Here is a 27,308-nt window from a genome sequence, read left to right on the forward strand (position 1 = left end):
TTTTCATCTCTGTATGTGTCGATTAACGACACATACAGACATGGAATACGGCAGCTACAGTGCATAGGAGTCAATGAACGGGAGCCGTTCCATTGACTTTGCTCTATGGCTCTGTACTGCGCAGACGCAGGTCAGAGTCACACAGAGCAGAGCAGCTGTTTGCAGGGAGAGAGCAGGCGCTATCATGAAGACCAGCTGCACTGCAGGTAAGATGTGTGTCTCTGCATGTCCCACTCTCTATCTCACAGACCCCCGCTCTCGTGACCCCCGACGGGCCCCCCCCCCTTGTATGAAGGACACATGATGCAACTGTACTGGGAAAGCCCTGAACGATAAATCTCTAGTTGTGCGGAGACTGTTTGGGGATGTGACTAATGAACCTCTCAGTCTCAGCACAATTAGAGAGATGTATCGTTCAGGGGTCTGGGAAAGCTGGGTGACCACCATTACCCCTCCTACTGGAGTGTGAGATTCATTAGTCACATCCCCAAACACACTCCAGTAGGAGTATTGGTGGTCACACAGCTTTCCCAGACCCCTGAACGATAAATCTCTCTAGTTGTGCTGAGACTGAGAGGTTCATTAGTCACATTCACAAACAGTCTCAGCACAACTAGAGAGATTTACCGTTCAGGGGTCTGGGAAAGTTGGGTGACCACCATTAACCCCTCCTAGTGGAGTGTGTTTGGGGATGTGACTAATGAACCTCTCATACTCCAGTAGGAGGGGTAATGGTGGTCACCCAGCTTTCCCAGACCCCTGAATGATAAATCTCTAGTTGTGCTGAGACTGAGAGGTTCATTAGTCACATTCCAAACAGTCTCAGCACAACTAGAGAGATTTACCGTTCCGGGGTCTGGGAAAGCTGGGTGACCACCATTACCCCTCCTACTGGAGTATGAGAGGTTCATTAGTCACATCCCCAAACACACTCCAGTAGGAGTATTGGTGGTCACCCAGCTTTCCCAGACCCCTGAACGATAAATCTCTCTAGTTGTGCTGAGACTGAGAGGTTCATTAGTCACATTCACAAACAGTCTCAGCACAACTAGAGAGATTTACCGTTCAGCGGTCTGGGAAAGCTGGGTGACTACCATTACCCCTCCCACTGGAGTGTGAGAGGTTCATTAGTCACATCCCTAAACACTCCAGTATGAGGGGTAATGGTGGTCACCCAGCTTTCCCAGATGCAGATATAACCAGGAAAGGGCTGGATGGACGGGCTGAGGGTGCACAGGGTTTTTGGTGATCCCCCTCTGTCATGTGATCGGACCTAGGTTACCGGTTCATCAGACGGGGGTTCATGTGACTATAAATCTGTCCATAACAAGAGACAGTGCACTCAGGACAAGCCCTGCCCTCATGCCGTAGTTGTGGTTCTGCCTGCGGTGATGGCAGTGGGTGGCTCTGACACCCATCTCCCCCGTCGGGTCATCTCCGGACAGAAGGGGTGTCCGGATTGGAGACGCAGCGCCGCACCTGTCCTCAGGTTGTGTCTGGTATTGCAGTTCACCTCCATTGAAGTGAATAGGACAGAGCTGTAATACCACACACGACCTGAGGACAGGTGCGGCGCCATGTTTTCCTGGACGACCCCTTTAAGACTTTTCCAGTGTGTGTGTGGCAGAGCCTCCGGAGTGTGCACGGGCGCCGCTGATACTTCATAGCCGCTTATCAGCTGCTTTGAAGAATCAGCGGCGAGCACCCCCCCCCACACACACACACACACACACACAAATCCCCCAAACACGCAAAATCAAGTGTAATCAAGCGTCTTTTATGTGTTTTTTTGCACATAAAATGTGCAAAAACAAAAATGGCAAATACACGACGTGTGAACCGGTCAACTGAAAAGTCATTCACTTCACTTTCATCATTCTAAGGCTGGGTTCACACGACCTATTTTCAGGCGTAAACGAGGCGTTTTACGCCTGAAAAGACGGCTCCAATACATCAGCAAACATCTGCCCATTCATTTGAATGGGTTTGCCGACGTGCTGTGCCAACGTACTGTGCCGACGACCTGTAATTTTACGCGTCTCTGTCAAAAGACGGCGCGTAAAATAACAGCCTCGGCAAAGAAGTGCAGGACACTTCTTGGGACGTAATTTGAGCCGTTTTTCATTGAATTCAATGAAGAACAGCTCCAAATTACGGCTGTAATTGACGCCTCGCTAAACGCAAGTACTAGCAATTACGTCTGAAATGACGGAGCTGTTTTCTCCTGAAAACAGCTCCGTCATTTCAGACGTAAATGCAGTTAGCGTGTGCACATACCCTAAGGGTATGTTCACACACAATGTTTCCAGCTGAAAAATCGGAAGCAGAACGCCTACAAGCATCTGCCCATTGGTTTCAATGGGAAATACGGTGTTTTGTTCCGACAGGGCGTTTTTTACGTAGTAGTTTTCCAAACACGGCACGTAAAAAGACGCCCGACCAAAATGAAGTGCACATCACTTCTTGGGACGTTTTTGGAGCCGTTTTTCATTGACTTTATAGAAAAACAGCTCCAAAAACGGCCGTTAAAAAACGCGAGTTTGATTAAAAAATGGCTGAAAATCAGGAGCTGTTTTCCCTTTGTTTAGTAAGCGTGTGAACATACACTTAGCCTTTTGGTGTGTCCTATAACTTCTTCCAGCTGCAGAATCACACCCAATATGGCTGCTGGACACTGCTTAGCAATTTGAAGACACCTTTACCTGGCTTGTGAAAGGGGGGGGGGTGAAGTTCCCTCCCACATTTACAGCAGCTGTGAGTCAGGTTGCTTTGCCTTATTCACCTTGCTGTAATTCTGGGAAATGCTCCCCCTGGTGGCCAACATTGTAAAACATGTCAAATTATTATTTAATTTTTAATACTTTCCACCATACGGAAAAAAAAATAAATACAGCAAAAACCGTAAAAAATATAATAGAAATAAGTAACGACACTTAAAAAAAAAAGTTTCATTTGCGACACATTCCCTTTAACAGTCCCCCCTCCCCATCTAGACTCGGGGGATTCCAGCCAGACTGCTCCTACACATATTGCACGGCAAAATGTTTCCTTTCCTCCCACTGGATGTGTACTACAGCTCCTTCTATAGGTGAACTCCACACTTGTATTAAAAGAAGTTCGCCGTATGGAATACCTTACAGCCTCAGTAACAACTTGTTAGATCGCTTTTATCGAACATGAGTCCATGGGATGATTATGTCAATATGCAGTAGCAATAGACCCAAAGGGCCCTTTTACACCGGCCAATTTACCGTATATGTCGGCGTATAAGACGACTGGGCGTATAAGACGACCCCCAACTTTTACCCTTAAAATATAGAATTTAAGATATACTCACCATTTCGTGCAGGAGCGCTTCACTATGGCCATCGGCGGCAGGACCCAGGACTCTCTGTCTCTTTGAACTCGCGCATGCGCAGATAGGCTGCTTCATCGCGCGAGATCTGAGAGGCAGGGAATGAGAGGAAAGGGCGGGCCAGAGGATCTTACAGAGATGTTCCCTGGCGGCTAATACCGGCTTCCCTCAGATCCGTGGCGGATTCCGTGCATCCCGGGAGCCTGTGTACCGGACTGCAGGCTCACAAGGTAACACACAACCTGTGTGTAGACAATATGTAGACTAGGGATGTCACGATACCAGAATTTGGACTTCGATACCGATACTTCGTTTAGTATTGCGATTTCGATACCAATTTCGATACTTTTGCCAACAGTAATAAAAAAAAAAATCTTCCGTTTTCTGATGTGAGGCGCGACGTGTGATGAATTTTGAACGCGCCTCACATTTATAGTAATTAATCCCATCATGTTTCTCAGTCATATTGGGTTAATGTGCGAGGTACATGATGGGGTTAATTACTATTAATGTGAGGAACATGGAGGGTAAATTCATCGCACCTCGCGCCTCACATTAATAAGTGAATGAAAGCCGTGTTTATTTTTTTACAGCGTACACATCATAAATGATGCAAAAACATTGTTGTCCGCGCCATTACTGAATGTGTGTATTTTATGTATTGAGACTTATTTTAATGTTTATTGTAAAAAAGGTAAAGGTGTATTTTTTGTAAAAATTAACAATACTTTGTTTTTACTTTATTTTTAAACTTTAATGTACTGACATATATCAGATATGTGCCAGTACATTAACCTGTGGACGGATAATACACAGGCAGTTGTTAGGACATACTTGGGTATGTCCTAACAACATGAAATATGGTAAGACAGCCCTGGGGTCCGTCAATAGACCCTGGGCTGTCTGCCCATATATGGTATGGCCCTCGATCGCGTCACAGGAATTCCCTGTGACGCGATCCAGGGGCATCCCCCCTTCTCACTTTCCCCTGAATGCTGCAGTCAGCTGTGATCGCAGCATTCAGGGGAATAACGGCGGAGATGAGCGGTTTCTCTGATCTCCGCCGTTATAGAGTGGGGCTGCGGCTGTGTAATACAGCCATTGCCCCGCTCCTGACAGGAAGTGCGCGCGCGGTCAGCATGAGGTGATGCGGCCGGCGCTGCACTAATGAGCGGCAGTTCAGGCACTGAAGACAGAACATGGGGGTGTTTTGTAGCGCGCCCGCCATGTTCTGTCTCCAGTGCCGCCGCTCATTAGTGCAGCGCTGGCCGCATTGCATCATCCTGACCCCGCGAACTTATCATGACTCAGGAGCGGGGCTGTGGCTGAATTACACAGCCGCAGCCGCGCTCCCATACATTCATGTGTTACTATACTGAGCTGTGCGGCTGCAACGTGCATCCCTAATGTAGACAATATCCGGCATATAAGACGACCCCACACTTTTGACATTTTCTTAAGGGTGTAAAAAGTCGTCTTGTACGCCGATATATACGGTAATCGCTTGTTCCAAAACGCTTGTTCCAAAACGCTTGTTCCGATAATTGCCCTGTAAACAGGGCAACGATCAGCCGATGAATGAGCAAACGTATCATATTAGAATAGACATAATAGAAACGATCGGAGTAACGAGGGCTTGTCCACATACACAGCTCCTTGTAAAAAGAACGAGTGCCGATCAATGATCGGCGCTAGTTTACACGGCCGTGTAAAAGGACCTTAAGGATTTGTATTACTCGCCTCTAATTCCCCTTCTTTCCCCTATGGTTTACGGTCTCTCCTATATTGTCCTTTTGGATACTAGGTCCAATTACAGCATGTAGCATGTACATTGCTATTGTACCTTAGTTCTACTACAGAAGTCACTGGTGTTTGTCTGCTATACCCTTTTCTGTTAACCTATGTTTTTGAGCATATTGACACGGCTTGAGGGGACAGCTTGAGTAGACTTTTTGTACCCATGATATTACTGTACTAGCTTCTTGTCTCATTGTAAATTTCTTTCAACACAAAAAAAAACAAACCACATAGAAAAAGCATACTCTATTTACTTTGTGACCGGTGTCTTTTGGCCTGGACATAAGAAAATATCAGCATTTTTAATGCTGCATTCTTAACCCCCTTTCAGACATCCGCTGTATATATACGGGGGGGGGGGGGGGGGGGGCTGGGAGCTTAATACTGAATCAGTCAGTGCCGCTGACGGGGCGGGTTCAGTGACAGAGGGTCATGCGTGTGTCAAACATGCAAGATCCCCCTATTATCTATCACATAGATGTGATTGATTGCAGGTGGATCCTGTGTGTCAGAGAAATGCAGGACCCGCTGACACTGAACCCATCAGGTCCACGGAAATTTTTTAATAAAAAGGAATTAAGAGTTTACACTAATCACACGGACACATATCTATCTATCTATCTATCTATCTATCTATCTATCTATCATCTCTAAATGAATGCCCTTTAACCCTTTAGGCATTTCACAGGATTTAAAGCAAAGTGGAGGTAAAAATGTACACATTTCTTTGTATTTTTGCAGAAATTCAATTTGAATCCATTTTTTTCTGTAACACAGATTTTTCTAGACAAACACAACTCAATATTTATTGCCCAGGTGCTGCAGTTTTTAGAAATATCCCACATGTGGCCCTAGTGTGCTGCTGTACAAAACATAGGAAACACCCCCAAAAAGACACCATTTTGAAAATTACACCCCCAAGGAATTTATCTAGGCATATAGTGAGCAGATTGACCCCACAGGTTTTTTGCTAAATGTATTGGAAATAGACCGTTAAAAAAATTTAGATTTTGTTTCTCATAAAATTAAGTTTTAGCTCGGCTTTTTGCATTTTTATAAGAAATATAGAAGAATTTTGCACCCCAACATTTGTGTAGAAATTTCTCCCGAGTACAGAAATACCCCATATGTGGTAATAAACAGCTCTTTGGACACCCGGCAGGGCAGAGCTCAGAAGGGTAGGCGTGCCATTGGGCTTTTGGAGCTCAAATTTTGGCAGAATGGTTTTTGGGTGCTATGTCGCATTTGCAAAGCCCCTGAAACGCTGAAAAGTGACGCCATTTAGGTAACTACAACCATCAAGAAACTTATCCAGGGGTATAGTGACCATTTAGACCCCACTGTTTTTTTGCGGAATTCATTTAAATTAATAAAAATTTATTGGAATTAGGCCGTGAAAATCAACATTTGGTAATGCAGCATATATGGTCGTAAACGACTATTTGGACATACGGCGGGGTAAAGAAGGAAGGGAGCACAATTTGGCTTTTGGAGGCCAAATTTTGCTGGAATGGCTTTTGGGTGCAATGTCCCATTTGAAAAGCCCAAAAAAGTGGAACCCCCAAATATTACTCCATTAGGGAAACGAAGATGTAGAATTTTTGCATTTTCACAAGGTATAAAGGAGAAAAATAACCCCAACATCTGTAAAGCAATCTCTCCCGAGTACGGCAATACCCCACATGTGGTAATTAACTGCTGTTTGGACACACAGCAGGGATCAGAATGGCAGGAGCAATATTTGGCATATAGATATTGCTGGATACGGATTTTGGTGCCATATCGCATTTGCAGAGCCCCTGAGCATTGGCTCACAATTGCATTGCTCCGAGGTCAAATAGTAAAACAAACCCCCAAAAGTGACCCCATTGTGGAAACTACAGCCCTCAAGGGATTTTTACAAGCAGTGTAGTGAGCACTTGGACACCACAGGAATTTTTTTTAAATTAGAAATGAATGCACAGGGGAAAGCGAAAATTTAAATTTTTCCACAGATATGCCATTTCAGTGCCAATATGTGGTGCCGAGCTTGTGCCACTATAAAATGACAACTCTCTAATTATTATACAGTGTTTCCTGCCTTTAGATACACCCTACATGTGACCCTAATCTTTTGCCTGGACATACGACAGGGTTCAGGAGTGAAAAAGCACCACACGCATTTGAGGTAATTTTGGCGATTTATGCAGCATTGTCTGACAATTGCAGGGCTCTGGAGGGTAGTGAGCATTGTTTTCCCACGTTTGTTTTTTTTACCAGGCATTAAAGCACAGCAGATAGTGCAAAGTGAAAATTTACATTTTTCAGCGGATATGACATTTTTGTGCACAATATTTATGCCAATGAAGACAAATTCCTAAAAACTGTAAATCAGGTTCTCTAAGGTATGGCAGTGACATATATGTGGATGTAAACTGATGTTTGTGCACACTGTAGGGTTCAGAAGGGATTTAGAACCATTTAGTTTTTAGAGCGCAGATATTGCTCGGTAGTAGTTCTGTTAGGGGTTTTATTGATATTTCAGTTTTTAATGTGGAAGGATACGTAAGCTGGTCAAAGTATACCAGGACATAAGGTGGTATAATAATGGGGTAAATAAATAATAATCCATAGATGTGTGGTCAGTGTCGCACTGATAATTGGTGCCCAATCTTATCCCCCTTTTGGTAGATACTCTGCACATTTTGTGTAGACATATTCTGAGATCCATAACTTAATTTTTTTGCAGATGGAGCTGCGAGAGGCCTTATTTTTGCAGGACAATCTGTAGTTTTTATTGGTACCTGTCACCGCCGTGGTTGCGGACCACCGCCGCTCCTTACCTGGCGACACCCACAACCACAGTCCGTTGAAATCCTGCTGGCGTTTCACTCCTAGGAGACGCCAACACTCGCGGCGGCCGGCCCTGCTCTTCCTGTTAAAGTATGCTCGCTCGGCCCCGGCCTTAAAAGGGCCAGCGCGCGCAAATGTTAAAAGTTCCCTAATTAACCCCTGTCCATCCTGGACTATAAGAAGGGCTCTGCCCTTCTACTCCCTGCCTGAGCGTTGTTGTAGTTTTCCCATTTCGGTCTTGCAAATGGTCTCTTAGTGTTTTCCTGCTCGCAGTGTTCCTGTGTCCTGCCTCCTATTTCCTGTATCCCGTGCTGTGCCTTGCTTCCGAGCCTGTATTGTACATGAGCCGTGCCTTGCCTGCTGGAATACTCCACATCAGCGGTCACCTCTCATCCCGGATATCATCCGCCTCATCTGGCGCAACCCACCACCTCCAGCCCCATCTGTGCCAGAGCCCTTGCCGCCATCCGGACTATCCCAGGTACCCTTGTGCTACACTCCTACCATAGACTTTGTGCATAGACTGAGTTGGTCAGCTGCCTCTCTGCTACGGTGGAGCGGCCTAGTGGGTCAACATACCCCTAGATCGTGACAGTACCTTTTTTGGTGTGTGAATTTTAATCACTTTTTTTTTTAATCAGATAAGCTTTAATGGAATTTTCGACAAATAAAAAACAAACATACATTGCTGTTAACCCCTAAAACCCGCTCTCCGACGGGCGTGGCTTAGCAGCATATGTGAGAGGACGCAGGAACCGGAGCTCCCGCTGCCGATACCCTGGAAATCATCCTGAGACTCCACTATACTAACGACGACATACCTGTGGTGAGAGGGGAGAAGGAGGTGATTCTGCAGGCACGATTCTGGATCCATCGGAGGCTGTGATGACCCGGTCCAGGAAATCCAAGGCGGCAGAGGACGGTGAGCTGGGGCTGCAAGATGGCGCCGACAGGTGCTCATATGCAGAGAGCAGGGATGTGGGAGGGGCGGCGGCATCCAGGTTGGAGCGCTTTGCCAGGAAGGCCCCTATGAAGCCTGATGCAGATGGAGGGATGTCGGATGGAGGGAAGGAGCAGGCTGGCCGCTCAGGGTCGAGATATGAGCCGTTGCGAGCACAGATGGAGTCAGAGGAGGAGGAAAATGGAGGAGACGCTTCAGGAGGAGGATCGGATGGAGGCACGCAGAGCTTGGACAAACCTGGCCCCACGCTGGCAGATGTCTTCTCGGTGGTAAGCCTGAGTAATACCACGCTTGCTAAGCTTACCTGCCAGGTGGGGGAAATTAAGGAGGATCTATCTATCATACGCCATGATTTACAGAAGGTGTCAGAGCGCACAACAGCGGTGGAGGGTCGAGTCAGCGACTTAGAGGATAGAATGCAGCCCATGAGAAGGGATGTAAATGCGGTGGCGGAGGATGTTAAGTATCTTCTATCTAAAGCTGATGACCTGGAGAATCGTTTAAGACTAAATAATGTGAGGATGGTGGGAATACCTGAAAAAGTGGAAGGGTCCAATCCGGACTCCTTTTTTGAAAAATGGCTATTGAAGGTGTTTGGTAAAGAGTCACTGACTCCACTGTTTGCAGTGGAAAGAGCTCATAGAGTGCCCACGCGTCCGGGTCCACCTGGGCGGCCACCGCGACCTGTTCTGGTAAAGCTGCTCCATTATAAAGATAGAGATCTAATTCTTCGACAGGCCCGGGAACGGCAAGACATACGGGTGAACAGTGTGAAAGTGTAATTTTATCCGGATTTCTCTGCAGAAGTTCAGAAACGGAGGATGCAATTTCTGGACATTAAAAGGCGGCTGAGGAACCATCGGGTTCAGTACTCCATGCTGTATCCTGCTAAGCTGCGGGTGGCAGCGTTGGGATCCGTGCAATTCTTTGAAAATCCGAAAGATGCACTAAGATGGCTGGACAGTCATGAAGATCGCTTGCGGCAGGATCGAGAGGAAGCGGCGGCGTGATCAACAGGTGGATGGTTAAAGAGGGGACTCTGCGAAAGGGGACTCTGTGAAAGGCGGAAGATGAGTTGCACAAGGGAATAAGGCCTTGTTTTATGCATTTATATGTTGGTTTATAGTTGGGCTGAAGTCTCTGTCATTGATGGCGGGAGGAGAGGAAAGTGCTGTCAGTTCCAAGGCAGAATTGGATATGGGAGTCATAAAAATGCTGCTTGTTTATTGAGGAGGTGGTAGCGGGAGGTTCTTGGTTCTTAAGGTTAAAATTGTGGTGGAAAAAGGATGTGTCTCTACAATGTGAATGGGAAGCTGTATGGTCATAGTGGTGAAGTTTTCTTCGCCAGCCCGGGCCCTCTTGGGAGGGTATGTTTATGGAAAGTTGGGGGGGATAGGGTGGTGGGAGGGGGAGGGGAGATGTTTTGGAGGGAAAGGGAGTTTGAAACGCAGTACGCTCTGATTGCCACTGGAAGTAATGGAAATAGCCACTGTCAAAAGCAAGAAATGTCCAGATGGGGGGTAGGGTAAATCTGTTGTCCTGGAACGTGAGAGGTATGGGGGAGGTAGCTAAAAGGCGAGCTATATTTGACTACCTGAAAGGGCAATCTGCTGGGGTGATGGGCTTGCAGGAAACTCATCTTACTACTGATACGGTGCAGCAGGTGCATAGGGTGTGGATCCGGCACAGCTTCCATTCCTTTCATTCTACATACTCGAGGGGGGTTAGCCTCCTGGTTCATAGAGATGTACCGTTTAGCTGTTTAGATTCCTTTAAAGATAAAGGTAGATATGTCGGGGTGCATTGTAAATTGTTTAACTGGGAATGTATAATCGTGGTGCTGTATGTGCCTCCCCCGTACTCTGTGGTTCCAATAAGAGAGGTGTTGGAGAAACTGGCTGGATGGCCTATGATACCGACCATATTGATGTGAGACTTCAACAACATAATGGATAAAGGGTGGGATAAATTTCCAAACGGGGGGGGGGGGGGGGGGGAGAGGGGAAGAGATGTCTGTCTGACAAGGTAAATACATGACGGAAGTTGGGCTCACGGATATTTGGCGGACAAAGTGGCCTTCTACTACGCAATACTCGTGTGTATCATCTACATATGGATCACTGTCCCGAATAGACCTAATGTTTAATGGAATGGGGATGGAATGTGTGGAGGGGTGGAATATCTACCACGATCGCTGTCTGATCACTCCCCAATGTTATTAAAGATCCGAACAGGTTTGCAGATGGGGGGGGGGGGTTGAGAATGCACTGGAGGCTAAACCCGTTCTGGATACGCTTGGTGGGAGAGGAGACCATAAATACGAGCCTGCGAGAATACTTCGAGTTTAATAAGGGTATGGTCCCTACAGATATTCTATGGGATGCTATGAAGGCGAATATAAGGGGGGTGTATATACGGGAGATCACGCTCATAAAAACTAAGACACGGCAAGTGGGTCAACATCTGACAGACAGGGTGACAACAAAAGGAGAGCCACATTACTAATAACACTGCGGAAACTTTAGCCCAATGGAAGGCTGCTCAAAAATTGCTTAGGGAACATCAGCTGGAACAAACAGCTAATAAAAGATTGTTTTTGCAACAAAAATACTATGAGGAGGGTTAAATGACGGGCAGATTGTTAGCAAATATCGCACGGCCGACGCGGGAGAGTGCGTTCATTCACCAGTTACAGACAGCAAATGGGACTCTGGTTGGAGAAACAGGGGATATATTAGGTGTGTTGACATCATTTTAGAAGTAACTATATCGCACTAAGGTGGACTATCCGGAGCATCTTCTGTCAGAATATCTGGCAGAAATGACATGGGTTACTTTGGGGGAGGAAGAGAGGGAAGGGTTGGAGGAGTTAATTACCTTAGAGGAAATACAAGAAGCGGTGAGTTCTATGGCAAATGAAAAGGCCCCAGGGATGGATGGTATACCCTCTGAATTGTATAAAAACATATGGAGAGACGGTTCTGCCAGAGTTACTGGAGGTGTTCCAGGATAGTTTCGCCAGAGGGCGTTTACCGCAGACGATGTATGAAGCTGCTATAGTTGTAATTCCTAAAGATGGGAAAGATAGGACGCAACCTGACTCTTACAGACCGATATCTCTGTTAACCATGGACATTAAAATTTTAGCTAAAGTACTGGCTAATAGGTTGTCGCGAGTAGTGACTAAAATTGTGGGGATGGATCAGTCGGGATTCATGCCATCGCGCTCTACAGCAGTTAACTTACGTAGACTTTTTTTAAATTTGCAGACAGATGCTCCGGATGCGCGGTGTAGAGCAGTGCTGTCTTCGGACGCCGCCAAGGCGTTTGATAGTGTGGAATGGGGTTACTTATGGGCTGTATTGGAGCGGATCGGCTTTGGAAGGAACTTTATAAAATGGGTACAATTACTATATAAGAAACCGGTAGCTAGGATCAGAGCAAATGGAAGGATGTCGGAATATTTTAGGTTGGAGAGGGGGACGCGACAGGGATGCCCACTTTCCCCGCTACTATTTGCGCTGGCAATTGAACCCTTAGCAAATATGGTAAGACAACATCCGGGGATAGAAGGGTTTCGTTGTGGGGAGCTGGAGGAGCGCATAGCACTATATGCGGATGATATCTTGTTGTTCCTCGGGGAGATAGATTATTCATTGCCAGTGATAAGGACGGTACTGGAGCGGTTCGGCAGATTTTCAGGGTTAAAAATTAATTGGAACAAATCGGTGTTGCTGCCACTTCAGCCAGTAGATACGCCATTGATGATTGGAGGAATTGAGGTGCCGTGTGTGCGGAAGTTCAAGTATCTGGGAATTACGGAATCGGCAAGGGTACAGGATTTTGTTGAGTTGAATGTGATACCATTACTGAATAAATTAACAGATAGGACCAAAGTATGGCTTGGGTTACCGCTGTCAGCGCTGGGACGAGCAAATCTCATCAAAATGATTCTGATGCCCCAGGTTCTTTATATTATGCATAATGCCCCAGTGTGGTTGCCTAAATATTGGTTCAGGAGAATACATAATTTGTTTAGGGACTTGGTGTGGAAAAGGGGGATCCCCAGGATTAAAATGGAAAAGCTGCAACTACCAGCGGAACAGGGAGGGTTAGCTATTCCGAATGAATGGATATATTATCTAGCAGCTCAAATACAACACTTTAAAGGGAATGTGTTGCCAGAAAAACATGTTTTTTTTTTAAAAATTAAACATTTAGTGTGTGGGTGATTAAACATTGTTCAAATTTTTTTTATTTTTTTGCACGAGTCCAGGAAATATTATAAATTATTTCTAATTTATAATACTACCCATTTTTGGTCACTAGATGGAGCTGTTCCCAAAATTGCAGCATTGCAACATTGGGTTAAAAGCCCTCGCTCTAGTGAGCTCTCAGCATCCCCCCCTCCTTTATCCTGGCTAGTGCCGGGATAAACGAGGGGTTTGAACGATGTAACCTCCTACACTGTGTGTCGCCATTTTTTGAGCTAACCCACAGTGTAGTAGGTTTACATACAGTAGTAAACACACACAAACACGAACATACATTGAAATCTCTTACCTGCTCCTGCCGCCGCGGCTCCCTCCGGCCCGTCCGCTCCGTTTGCTGCCGCTGGTGCAAGTGCACAAATCCGGAAGCCGCGACCGGAAGTAGTAATATTACTGTCCGGCCGCGACTTCCGGTCCACAGGAAAATGGCGCCGGACGGCGCCAATTTCGAATAGGACTGTGTGGGAGCGGCGCATGCGCAGTTCCCACACAGACGCCGTACACTGCAGTCAATGGGACGGGAGCCGTTCACAGTCTCTATGGGACTGTGGCTGCCGTATTCCATGTCTGTATGTGTCGTTAATCGACACACACAGAAATGGAACAAAAAATGGCAGCCCCCATAGGGAAGAAAAAGTGTAAAAATAAGAAAAAGTAAAACACAAACACACAAATGAATATAAACGTTTTTAATAAAGCACTAACATCTTTAACATATAAAAAAATAATTTGTGATGACACTGTTCCTTTAAAGGATGGAAGAATAGGGAGGAGTGGAACTCGAGTGGGAAATTGGTGTACTATTTGGGCCAAAGAACGGATATACTAGAGGCCATGGAGTCTCATAAATTAAGGAGGGAGGCGAGAGGGAAACCGACTTTGCTATTACTACATAGAGTTTCGTGGGAAAGTAAGAAAATATTGGGGGTTACAGGATGCTCCAATTATATGCCATTGTGGGATAATCCCTATCTATGGGCATTTAATATTTTAGAAGGATTCCAGGATTGGGAACAAGCAGGGATCAGATATGTGCACCAGTTGTATGAAGGAGGTACTCTTAAGCTCTTTGCACAATTACAGGAGGAGTTTGGACTCTCACATCGGCTGTTCTACCAATATCTTCAGTTAAGGCATGCGGCGCAGTTGCTCCACTGTGGGAGTGATGGAACAGGTGTTGGGGGCACAAGACACTAAAGGGATTATTTCGGTGCTATATAGTACGCTACTCTCCAAATTCCTAGGAGATCCGCTGGTGGAGATTAGACGTAAATGGGAAGAGGATGTAGGGACTATAGCGGATGAAGAATGGGAGGAAATACTTGGATCGTCCAAAATAATCTCTATTAGTGTAGCGCACAGGAGGTCACAGCTCTTTCTGTTACATAGGGTGTATAGGACGCCTAAGGTGCTATGGCAAATGCGAATTAGATCAACAAAGGAGTGTCCCAGGTGTATGTTTGATGGGGCGGACATAAAACATATGTTTTGGAGCTGTCCGATGCTAAATGTATATTGGAAAGAAGTTAAAGGAATGGTATCTAGAGTATATGGTAGAGATTTCCCACTGGAACCTAAGATTTTTTTATTGGGCTGTATGGGGGTGGAAGGAGGGGATGGAGTGGAATTGCTGGCTATTAAAAAGGTTCTGTATCACGCTAGGAAGTTAATTGCAAAATATTGGCTGCAGGCGGATCCCCCGGAAGTGCCTGAGCTAGTTGGATATGTTAACCACACGGTATCACTGGAACACCGAATATATCTGAAAAGAGGGGCAATTCATAAGTATGAGAAGCAATGGGGTAAATGGGTGAACACCTATGGTAATGCAGTACACTAGATGAGATTTGGAGGGGGGCTGATGCACTTATATGGTCAAGGTATGGCGGGATACCTGTTTGATATGCTGGAAGGATGGAGGAGGTGGAGTGGCTTGACGAATCAGGAGACAGAGGAGGTACTGCGAGGGGGAGGGGGGAGTTAGGTTGATAGGGGTAGGGACAGGGATGTATGTGAAGATACAACCAAAGATGATGGATACATAATATAATGTAACTGCAGGAATTTTGCATTAACCACAAGATGTTATGCTGTTAGTTTTTTTTTTGTTTTTTTTTTGTTTTTTTTCTCAGAAATGCAAAAGCTGTATAACGCATGTTGTATTCTCAATAAAAACTTGTTTGATTTAAAAAAAAAAAAAAAACCTGCTCTCCAATCCACTCTCCGTTCCAGGAATATTTGTACAGTATACATCCAACAGCGTTACAGTATCATAGGTCGCTACCGCGCAGGGAGGGGAGCCGAAAGCCACATATGCAGAATCAATCATCATCCCACATTGTGAATACAAACACATCTCAATATTTTACACATTTAGTTACGTCCCATCTCCCAGAAAATATCAACATTTCTTACCTTGTCCCGGAGCTCGGGAGGTTCACTGTCATAGATGTGTCACGCATCCGGTCTCTCATCAGAGAAGTAGTCGTTAACCCAGGTGTATCTAGTCATGGCTGCCACAGCTTTTCAAATGTTTGAGATACTCTACGTTTACAAAACACAGCCCTTTCGTTCTTTAGCATACATTTACTTTACCGATAAATTCGGCTTTGGAAAGCAAAAACAGGTTGTATCCAGTAAAATGTGTATCCTCACTAGATAAAGAAAACTCCCATCGCCACTTTGCCCTGTGTATCTAATGGAAGTTCTTCAGCATATCCTAAAATACAAAATCTTTGGGTTCCTGGATACACATATTGAGTATGCTTCGGCTATGATTTCTAAAATTTCTGACCAATATTTGGCAATTGTACGCAATTCCATAGCATGTGTATAACATCCGCACCTTGGGCATCTCGCATCTGCACGTACTCCTATGCGATATAGTAACTGTGGTGTCTTGTACACTCTATGCAACATGTATAGCCGTGCACCCTCAGGGACGCCTTCTAAAATATCCTTCCACTGATCAGCTGTATCACAGTAGTGATATCAGACCGTATGACTTGGGAAGCTGTTCCCTCTTTAGACAATACCACTATGATTGCTTCTTTCATAGCTTAAAGTAGCTTACGTAACAGTATTTCCCCATATTGTTTATAGAGTTTTGTGGCTAATCCATCTACCCCTGGTGCTTTTTCCTTAGCTATATCCATCTTCCAGTTCTGCCAAAGACCAGGGGGATTCTAATAGATTTCTATCCTCATCCGATAGCCATGGCAGGCTAGCCTTCACTAGAAAGGGCTCAATATCTTCACTAGATACAGATGCCCCTGACGTATACAAAGAGAAGTTACATTTTTCAAAAACATCTAAAATACCCAAAGTATCATATACCACAGTCCCGTCAGGGTGCTTACGTGTGCTAAGGCAAGTGGGGCCACTGCGGAGTCTTCGATATCACAGACATGGGTCCCACTTTCTCTCCTTCAAAGAATCATTGTTTAGAAAACAGTCGCTTCCTATCAGCCGTTTCTAGCAAATGATGTGTCAAACCCTCCTGAGCTCGTCGCAGTCTAGCTTGGGCAACCTGCGTAGGATTCAAAACATATGCTGCCTCTGCCTCCCTCATTTCAAGATGTAAGGCCGAGTCTAGTTCCCTAGACTTAGTTTCGACTGTGCTAATATATTTAATGAGACTGCCTCTAACATAATCCTTCATGGCCTCCCCACCACCACATGAGTAGAAGCCGTCCCTGCATTGAGCTCAAAATATTCCAAGAGGCATTTCCGTGTATCCGCACTGATCACCCCATGCGACAACCAGAAGGAATTAAGTTTCCACATAGTGGGACCCCTACCCATCCTATCTGGGGAGGGGAGTGGTCAGAGAAGGACCTTGGCAGATACTTCACATCGTGTACTAGCAATAGAAGTAGAGAATTATCTAATGCTAGGTCAATTCTGGACAAGGATGCATATGTGGGGGAACAACAGGAATATTGTCTATCAGTATGAAATCGGGTTCTTCAGATATCTACCAAGGCCACCACTCCAAGCAACACCCCAAAAGGTGTCATCGCCGGTCCCACCCACTGATATGTGCAGGGTGGTCCACAACGGTCTATCTAAAGTAGAATTTAGGACGTTGTTAAAATCCACAATGACAACACGTGGTATCCCTGGCCTTTCAGACAGAAATTCCAACACTTTCTTCAGAACATTACCGGAAAAAGGAAGGAGTATGTAAATATTGACAATGACAATGATAAACATTTGGTGACAAATAGTACAGAGAATACAAATATACCTGCCCTCTTTGTCGATGTCTTCCTCAATACATTGAAAGTGTATATTTTTGTGTACTAGGAGACGGACACCCCAGAAAAAAAGGTAGAATATCTCACATGATTGTCAAATCCCACCCGCGGTTTCTTCATGTAATGTAAGCACTCTTTTCCGTGACAGGAGTCTCTCACTACGCCCATTGTACACAAACCTGGAATAAAATATTCCCCAAACATAACCCTTAAACAGTTAAAACAGAAAACCTTGCGTATACATTTTATCTCCCTCCAGAAGAGTGGGCATGCAATATCAATGATACTTTACAAGCGTGCCATATTGGCAACAGGAGCAGCTGTTAAAACATTCAACATTATCAGAACTGGTGGCAATTCACAGCCCTCCTGCTAGCCGTGCCCCTCCAGTCGGGTACCCGACCGAGTGGGTAGAACTAAATAAACATCTTCCCAAGCATCTTTATGCAACTGGGATCCAAGAACGCCAACATTTTCGTGCAATACAAAGATCATCCAGGAGCGTGTTCCTCCATCAATTGCCGCTCATGGAGGTGGATCTATTTCAGAGCCTCAGCAGACTCCTCAAAAAAATGTGTGCGGCCCAATTATACTATTCTAAATTTGGCCGGATAGATAATCGAATAAGTCACTTGCAGCTCTCTGAGCCTCTTTTTAATATCCATGAACTTGGCTTTCCTCCATTGGACGTCTATGGAATAATCCGGGAACAGAGATATTCGGCATCCACTAATGGTGAAATCAGGGTGATCATGAGCTTTGCGCAGCAGTGTGTCTTGGTCCCTGTAGTGCAGGATTATAGCCCGTATAGGCCTAGGCAGGCGTCCAGACGGCAGTGGTCTCGTAGGGACTCTATGAGCCAGCTCGCCTGCATATAAAGGGCTAACTCTGCGCTGTCAAATGTCTGTGCCAGCCATTCTTCTATGAACTCTGTAGGGCTCGCCCCCTCTTCTTTTTCAGGTATGCTTAGAATTCTGACATTGTCACGTCGCAATCTATTTTCAAGATTGTCAGTTTGAGACCACAGAGCAACAGCGTCCTGGGACGTAATTTTGGTCAAATTTTTTTTAAATCTGTTATGATCGTCTTCTAGTGTGGATACTCTGGCTTCCACCTCTGTGGTTCTCTCAGCAATTTTATGCATATCCTGTCTCATGGTAGCAAGCTCCCCTCTCATACCTCCCATCTGCATGACAAAAGAATTAATAGCAGAGTTACCTCTTGCAATGGCTCGCATAACACCTTTGAGCGTGGGCTCCATTAGATCTTTCACCCTATTCCCGCCTGCCGTCGCCTTGCTCTTGTCAGCAGGCTTTGGGGGCTATACAGCACATCCCTGCGTCTCATCATCTGAGGATAAGGCTGCCAAATCTGAACCCGATATGCCATCATCCGGCATCCACTCACCGACATCTTGCCCTGCCGAGTCTCCACTTGGCCTTTGGGTGAACTGTTGGAGCGGCTCCACTACTCCCTTCTGCTTGCCCCAGGAGGCCAGGCTTCTCAGTAACACCGGGGCGCCATCTTGGCTCTGATTCATCAGGCTTTTCCCCTTTCTCGGCATCTTTGAAATGCAGGGCAGTTTAACGACGGTGTCTCAGGATTCATACAGGATAAGTAGCAAGAGGTAAGCTGCGTGCATCCTACAACACGTTTCAGTCAGGCAACACCCCTATTTTGATCATTTTCTATTACATTTTTTGTGAAACAAGATGACCAAAAAACAACAATTCTGGTATTGTTTATTCTTTACTTTTTTTTTACGGCGTTCACCGTGCATTAAATGACATATTAACTTTATTCTGCCGATCAATACAATTATAGCGATACCAAATATATATAGCTTTTTTATGTTTTACAGCGTTTGCACAATAAAAAAAAATATATTTTAAATCATTCATTTATTTGACAATGCTGTGTAAGGGCTTGTTTTTTGTGGGACGGCCTCAAGTTTTTATTGGTACCATTTTTGGGTACATGCGAATTGTAATTCCATTTTTTTTAGAAGCATCTTCTTTCACTTTAACCCCTTCCCGCTCCTGGACGTACTATTAGGTCATGGTAGCTGTATCGTTCGTGCTCCATGACCTAATAGTACGTCTCGGGAGTGAAGGCCGTTTCGGCCGTCCTCCCGACACATACAGGAGCTGTGACAGCTGCTGTTTCATACAGCAGCTGCCGCAGCTCCTACAGCGAGGACTGATCGCTGTGTCCCCGCTGATTAACCCCTTAAAAGCCGCGTTTAATAGAGATCGCGGCTTTTTAGGGGTTAAGCTACCATCACCGGCCTGCTACACGATAGCGGCCGGCGATGGCTACTATGGCAACCGGACACCAAACAATGGCGTCCAGCTATGCCATCGACGGAAGCCTAGTGGGTCCTGACAAAGTCAAGACCCACTTTGCTTGCTGTCAGTGAGTAGCTGACAGCTTTGATACACTGCACTACGCATGTAGTGTATTAGAATAGCGATCAGGGCCTCCTGCCCTCAAGTCCCATAGTGGGACAAAGTAATAAAATAAAAAGTTACAAAAAGATGTGTAAAAATAAGAAAATAAAAGTTTTAAAAGTAATAAAAGTAAAAATCCTCCTTTTTCCCCGATCAGTCCGTCATTATTAATAAAAATAAATAAACAAATAAACTATACATAATTGATATTGCCGCGTCTGTAACGGCCTGAACTACAAAATTATTTAGTTATTTATCCCGCACGGTGAACGCCGTAAAAGAAAATAATAATAAACCGTACCACAATCACAATTGTTTGGTCACTTCACCTCCCAAAAAATGGAATAAAAAGAGATCAAAAAGTCGCATGTACCTAAAAATGGTACTGATGGAAACTACAGTTCGTTACACAAAAAATAAGTCCTCGCACGGCTTTATTGATGGAAAATTAAAAAAGTTCTGGCTCTTAGAAAATGGTAACACAAAAAGTTAATGATATTTTACAAAACGTATTTTATTGTGCAAACGCCATAAGACATAAAAAAAAACTATAAACATCTGGTATCGCCATAATCGTATCGCCCCGCAGAATAAAGTGAATATGTCATTTATAGCGCACGGTGAACGCTGTAAAAAAAATAGAATAAAAAAACAATAGTAGAATTGCTGTTTTTTTAGTCACCACGCCACCTAAAAATAGAATAAAAACAGATCAAAAAGCCGCATGCACCACAAGAAAACTACAATGGATTCCTCAAGGGGTCTAGTTTCCAAAATGGGGTCACTTTTGGGGGGTTTCCACTGTTTTGGCACCACAAGACCTCTTCAAACCGGACATGGCGCCTAATAAACAAGAGGCCTCAAAATCCACTAGGTGCTCCTTTGCTTCGGAGGCCGGTGCTTCAGTCCATTACCGCACTAGGGCCACATGTGGGATATTTCTCTAAACTGCAGAATCTGGGCAATACGTATTAAGTTGCATTTCTCTGGTAAAACCTTGTGTGTTATAGAAAAAAAATGGTATAAAAAGGATTTTCTGACAAAAATAAATATGTAAATTTCACCTCTACTTTGCTCTAAATTCCTGTGAAACACCTAAAGAGTTCATAAACTTTCTAAATGCTGTTGTGAATACTTTGAGGGGTCTAGTATCTAAAATGGGGTGTTTGATGGGGGTGTCTTAATATATAGGCCCCTTAAAGCAACTTCAGAACTGAACTGGAAACTAAAAAAAAACAAAAAAATGGGGCAATACTTTGCTTCTCCTAATGAGCATTGCCTACTCCAAGATGACACCAGTTTTGACCGTTTGTATAAACGGAGACCCCTATTAGACCGTTTCAGTGCCCGGTTTTCCCAAGCATACACCACCGAGACGTGTATTTCTATTGATGAGTCCTTGGTACATTTTAAAGGGAGGCTTCAATTCCGCCAATACCTGCCGGGTAGGAGAGCAAGGTATGGTGTGAAGATGTATAAGCTGGGCGAGACTGCATCAGGGTATACCTACAAATTTAGGATATATGAAGGGAAGGACACCAGTGCTCAGCCCCCAGAATGCGCCCCCCCCCCCCTTACTGGGAGTTAATGCAAAAATTGTGTGGGATTTGGTGCACCCACTGCTGGACCAGGGTTACCAACTCTACCTGGATAATTTTTATACCAGAGTCCCACTCTTCAAGTGCCTCGATTCCAGAAGTACTGCTGCATGCGGCACTGCTAGACAAAATCTGAGAGGCCTCCCTAAGGGCCTGTTCACACTGAGTTTTTTGACACGTTTTTTGACGCGGAAAACGCGTCGGAAAACGCGCCAAAAACGACCCAAAATGACTCCCATTGATTTCAATGGGAGACAGAGGCGTTTTTTTACCGCGAGTAAAAAAAACGCCTCGCGGCAAAAAGAAGGGACATGACCCTTCTTGATGCGGTTTCCGCGTCCAAAACCGCATTGAAAGCAATGGGGACACGTCAAAAAACACCTCGAACTAGTGAGGTGTTTTCTGACGAGTATACTGCCGAGTGTTTTGCAGGAGTCGTCTCCTGCTGCTAGTCCAGCCCAACAAGGGGCTGTCATTTCCTGTCTGCTCGTGGAGCCTGAAAAACATCGTGGACAGAACTCAGGGATACAGAAAACCGAAGTCCTGCATCCAAATCGAATACAAGTAAGTGCAATTGCTCCTATGTTCCATACATGCTATACATGTATGGAGCTGTGCATTTTTTTTTTTCGATTTTTTTTTTTGAATTTTTTTTTTCGATTTTTTTTTTCGATTTTTTTATTCAATTATTTTATTTTTAATTTTTTAATTTTGTTATGCAGTTGTTCATGAATGTCATCTCTTTTAAATTTTTTTTTAACATTTCAGGAACAGAAATGACGACAGCAGAGGTGTACCACCGAATGGACATTGATGTTGGGAAATTGATTCAAGAAGTAAGTATACTTTTTTTTTTTTAATGTGGGCCTGTTCACATCAGCGTGGTTTCCGCTGAGGGGTTCCGTCGGTGCTTTCAGTCAGGGGAACCCCTCAACGGAAAGGCAAGTGTGAAGTGGTGACAGATCCGTTGCTAATGGTTTCTGTTTGTCCCCGTTGTGCAAAGGGTTCTGTCGTTTCGACTGAACCAATACCGCAGTGTAGGGAATCCCATTAGCAACGGATCTATCAGCATTGAAGTCAATGATGATGCAAACAGAAAACAATGTTTTTTTTAATGTGGGCCTGTTCACATCAGCGTGGTTTCTGCTGAGGGGTTCCGTCGGTGCATTCAGTCAGGGGAACCCCTCAACGGAAAGGCAAGTGTGAAGTAAGTTCCGTTTGCATCACCATTCATTTCAATGGTGACAGATCCGTTGACAGAAGGATGTCAGGCTGGGTTCACACGACCATGTTACGTCCATAATGTACGGAACGTATTTCGGCCGGAAGACCCGGACCGAAGACAGTGCAGGGAGCCGGGCTCCTAGCATCATAGTGATGTACGACGCTAGGAGTCCCTGCCTCGCTGCAGGACAACTGTCCCGTACTGTAATCATGATTACAGTACGGGACAGTAGTTCCACGCAGAGGCAGGGACTCCTAGCGTCGTACATCACTATGATGCTAGGAGCCCGGCTCCCTGCACTGTCTTCGGTCCGGGTCTTCCGGCCGAAATACGTTCCGTACATTATGGACGTAACATGGTTGTGTGAACCCAGCCTCATGCGTGTGAAAACCTCGGCAAAAACAGCCTGAAAAACCGCCTGGAAAAGCGCCTCAAAAACCACATCAAAAACCACGTGAAAAACCACATCAAACATGAAAACCTCCAGGGTCAGTTTTTACAGGAGGAATTTTCCTCCTGCAAAAAACTCTGTGTGAACAGGGCCTAAGACTCTGCTTGGGCAAACACTCAGAAGGGGTGAGAGCAGGGCACAATCTAGCAACAACATATTGTGTGTCAAGTACAAGGACAAGAGAGATGTCCTTGTATTGACAACAATACATACCCACACCAGTACCAATGTACCTGAACGAGGTACCAGTACAGACAGCCCCAAACCAGACTGCATCCTGGACTACAATAGGTACATGGGAGGGGTGGACTTGTCAGATCAAGTCCTGAAGCCCTACAGCGCCATGTGGTGTGGTATAAGAAGCTGGCCGTGCACATCATACAGATGGCATTGTACAATGTGTACGTGCTACGTCGATGTGCAGGCCAGACGGGAACTTTCCTGGAATTTCAAGAGGTGGTTATCAAGAAACTAATTTTTAGGGACCAAGAAGGGGGGGGCACCCAGTACTTTTGGAAGCGGGGCCACACGGATCGTACCAGGGCAACACTTTCCAGGAGAAGTTCCCCAAACTGGCAAGAAAGGAAAAAGTCAAAAGAGGTACAAAGTCTGCTATAAGAGGGGGATAAGGAAGGACACAATAAATCAATGTGACACGTGTCCCGAAAAACTAAGGCTCCGTATGAAAGAGTGCTTCAAAATGTATTATACATCCTTTGATTTTTAATCTACCCCAGTTTTACTTACCCTGATGCACTCCACACATCTTATCTCCCTCATATTTTCCTTCTGAGCCCTGCCGTGTGCCCAGGCAGCTGATAACAGCCACATTGAGGGTATTGCCATACCCGTGAGAACCCACATTACAGTTTATGGGGTGTATGTCTCCGGTAAAAATGCTCACTACACCTCTAGATGAATGCCTTAAGGGGTGTAGTTTTTAAAATGGGGTCACTTCTTGGGGGTTTCAACTGTACTGGTACCTCAGGGGCTTCTGCATACATGACTTAGCACCAGAAAATCCCCAGTAGGCCAAATGGTGGTCCTTTCCTTCTGAGCCCTCCCATGGGCCCAAACGTCAGTTTATCACCACAAATTGGGCATTGCCGCACTCAGGACAAATTGGGCAACAAAATGGGGTATTTTATTTCTTGTGAAAAGAAGAAATTTTCAGCCAAAACGACATAAATTTATTTTGTTTTAATTCCCAGCCCAATTCAAATACGTTATGTGAAAAAACTATGGGGTCAAAATGGTCATAACACCAATAAATGAATTCCTTGAGGGGTGTAGTTTCCAAAATGGGGTCACTTCTGGTGGGTTTCCATTGCTTTGATACCTCTGGGGCTCTGCAAATGCGACATGGCACCCGAAAACCAATCCAGCAAAATCTGGACTCCAACGAACAAATAGCGCTCCTTTCCTTCTGAGCCCTCCCATGGGCCCAAACGGCAGTTTATCACCACAAATGGGGTATTGCTGCACTCAGGACAAATTGGGCAACAAAATGGAGTATTTTATTTCTTGTAAAAATAAGAAATTTTGAGCTAAAACTACATCTTATTGGAAAAAATGTCATTTTTTTAATTTCACAGCCCAATTCAAATACGTGCTGTGTAAAAACTGTGGGGTCAAAATGGTAACAACAACCATAAATTAATTCCTTGAGGGGTGTCGTTTCCGAAATGTGGTCACTTTTGTGGGATTTCTACTGCTTTGGCACCTCAACACCTCTTCAAACCTGGCATGCTGCCTAAAATATATTCTAATAAAAAAAGAGGCCTCAAAATGCACTAGGTGCTTCCTTGCTTCTAGGGCTTGTGTTTTATTCCTCGAGCGCAGTAGAGCCACATGTGGGACATTTCTAAAAACTTCAGAATCTGGACAATACATATTTAGTAGTGTTTCTCTGGTAAAACCTTCTGTGTTACAGAAAAAAAATAAATACAATTGAAATTCAGCAAGAAAAATTTAATTTGCAAATTTCCCCTCTACTTTGCTTTAATTTCTGTGAAATGCCTGAAGGGTTAAATAAACTTTCCAAATGCTGTTTTGAATACTTTGAGGGGTCTAGTTTTCAAAATGGGGTGTTTTATGGGGGTTTCTAATACATAGGCGCCTCAAAGCCACTTCAGAACTGAACAGGTACCTTAAAAAAAAAGGCTTTTGAAATTTTCTTAAAAATATGCGAAATTGCTGTTTATGTTCTAAGCCTTGTAACGTCCAAGAAAAATAAAAGAATGTTCAAAAAACGATGCCAATCTAAAGTAGACATATGGAAACTGTGAACTAGTAACTATTTTGGGTGGTATAACCGTCTGTTTTACAAGCAGATGCATTTAAATTCTGAAAAATGCTATTTTTTATAAATTTTCTCTAAATTTTGCAATTTTTCACCAATAAACACTGAATATATCGTCCAAATTTTACCACTAACATAAAGCCCAATGTGTCACCAGAAAACAATCTCAGAATCGCTTGGATAGGTTTAAGCATTCCGACGTTATTACCACATAAAGTGAAATATGTCAGATTTGAAAAATGGGCTCTGAGCCTAAAGGCCAAAACAAGGCTGCGTCCTTAAGGGGTTAAGAACGTACTTCCAATGAAAATTAAACACTTTACAGTGCTCTTAGATCCTCATGCATTTATTTTTTTGGGACAAAAATTCTTCGGCCAGATGTTAGTTTAAAGTGAAATATGAGAATGTCTACATACATAGCATTTTGTTTTTTGCCGTTTCTCTAGCCTTTTTGGGGTCAGTGGCGTTTTTATCAAATATAAGTATGGCCTTTTTTCTGACGTCTAGGCTTTTATATAGAACTTCAACAATGCCAGGAAAAGTGTATGTATAAAATGCCACAAAAAAAATGCCACAAAAAAAATGCCACAAAATTTTTTTTTTATAAAAGCAAGCCCAACTTAAAAACATTGGCATTCTTACCTGCGGTTTTTTCATGTAGTTTGAGACGCTAGACAAAAATCCTGTGTGAGGAAAGCCTAATAAAATATTTTTCTTTAAAACGTAGCAGTTTGTGCTGCAGACCTCGTAATTTCCTAACAAAAGGTTGCTATCATTATCTGACATGTTACAAATACAGTGGAGCTGCTGCCCAGTCACGGTCACTGTCTACAAGTCAGCTCACATTACATTTGCCACTGTGATGGTCAACTAAATTATTTAAGCGTTATCTGCATCATAAAGCATCTGGGATAGTCTGAAAAATTAAACTATTTTAAAATACTAATTTTTGTAACTAATATTTCTGAAAGCCAATTCTCTGCCATATATAACCTGCTACTATTGCATCTATTGTATATATTTTACACTTGTCCTTTAAGATGTGTCAAATTTCTATATTTTCTATTTCCAAGTGACAAGCCCTTTATCTATTTTTTTAATTTATTTTTTTAGGAAGATGTTAGTGAAGGGACCAAAACGTCTTCATGATACATCTGGGACCTCTGCAATCTCTGGTACTACATATGGAAGACACCATGCAATCTGCAGGATTAATTTAAATCCTGTTCAGTACAACATAAAATCTGGAGAAATAAAGCAGGACGTGTGAACTTACCCTTACTGTTCTCTTCATCAGGGCACATAAAAATACATGGATACTGATATTGACTTTGCTGAATTACTATAACATTACCTGTATTCTGTACTCTCCACGTTTTTGTAAATTGGGTATCAGGAGGCACAGATTCTCCTTCTCCAATAGTTACATCTTCTACAAATGACATGCAAGGGATGTTGACATTAGGACTTTCAAAGTCATAATATGCTCCAATGGCTGCCTGTAGATTCCTAAGTAAAAGAAAAAAAAGCCACATTAACAGATTTTGTGAACTTTGCTTGTTTATAGTGGCTGCATATTAAATAGAAAGCAGATTAGACAGAATAAATGATCTACAAACGCACATTTACGGAATTAAAAAATGTCCATGTTCGTAATGTTCATATCAGAGAACGTTAAAAAAAAAGCACCAAATTCCCTCAATTTATGTATCCGTATGAAACTCACAGAAATCCTGTCAAAAGAACTTTTCTGTGAATGTTTGATGTGGATCGGTGGTGCAGATTTTTGCGGTTTACTGGTACTTCT

The 27,308-nt window shown here is 44.1% G+C and overlaps 1 protein-coding gene across 2 annotated transcripts in view; it reads right to left on the reverse strand.

The window, feature by feature from the left end:
• ILRUN (inflammation and lipid regulator with UBA-like and NBR1-like domains) overlaps positions 1-27,308 on the reverse strand; it is a 113,138-nt gene that overhangs the window by 30,095 nt on the left and 55,735 nt on the right. For both annotated transcript variants that reach the window (XM_075853553.1, XM_075853554.1), the window contains exon 2: positions 26,856-27,010. In XM_075853553.1, coding sequence (XP_075709668.1) covers positions 26,856-27,010 — 155 coding nt within the window. The remainder of the gene's footprint in view (positions 1-26,855; positions 27,011-27,308) is intronic.

This window comes from Rhinoderma darwinii, chromosome 2 (assembly GCF_050947455.1).
Source record: "Rhinoderma darwinii isolate aRhiDar2 chromosome 2, aRhiDar2.hap1, whole genome shotgun sequence".
In the NCBI taxonomy this organism is placed as follows: domain Eukaryota; kingdom Metazoa; phylum Chordata; class Amphibia; order Anura; family Rhinodermatidae; genus Rhinoderma; species Rhinoderma darwinii.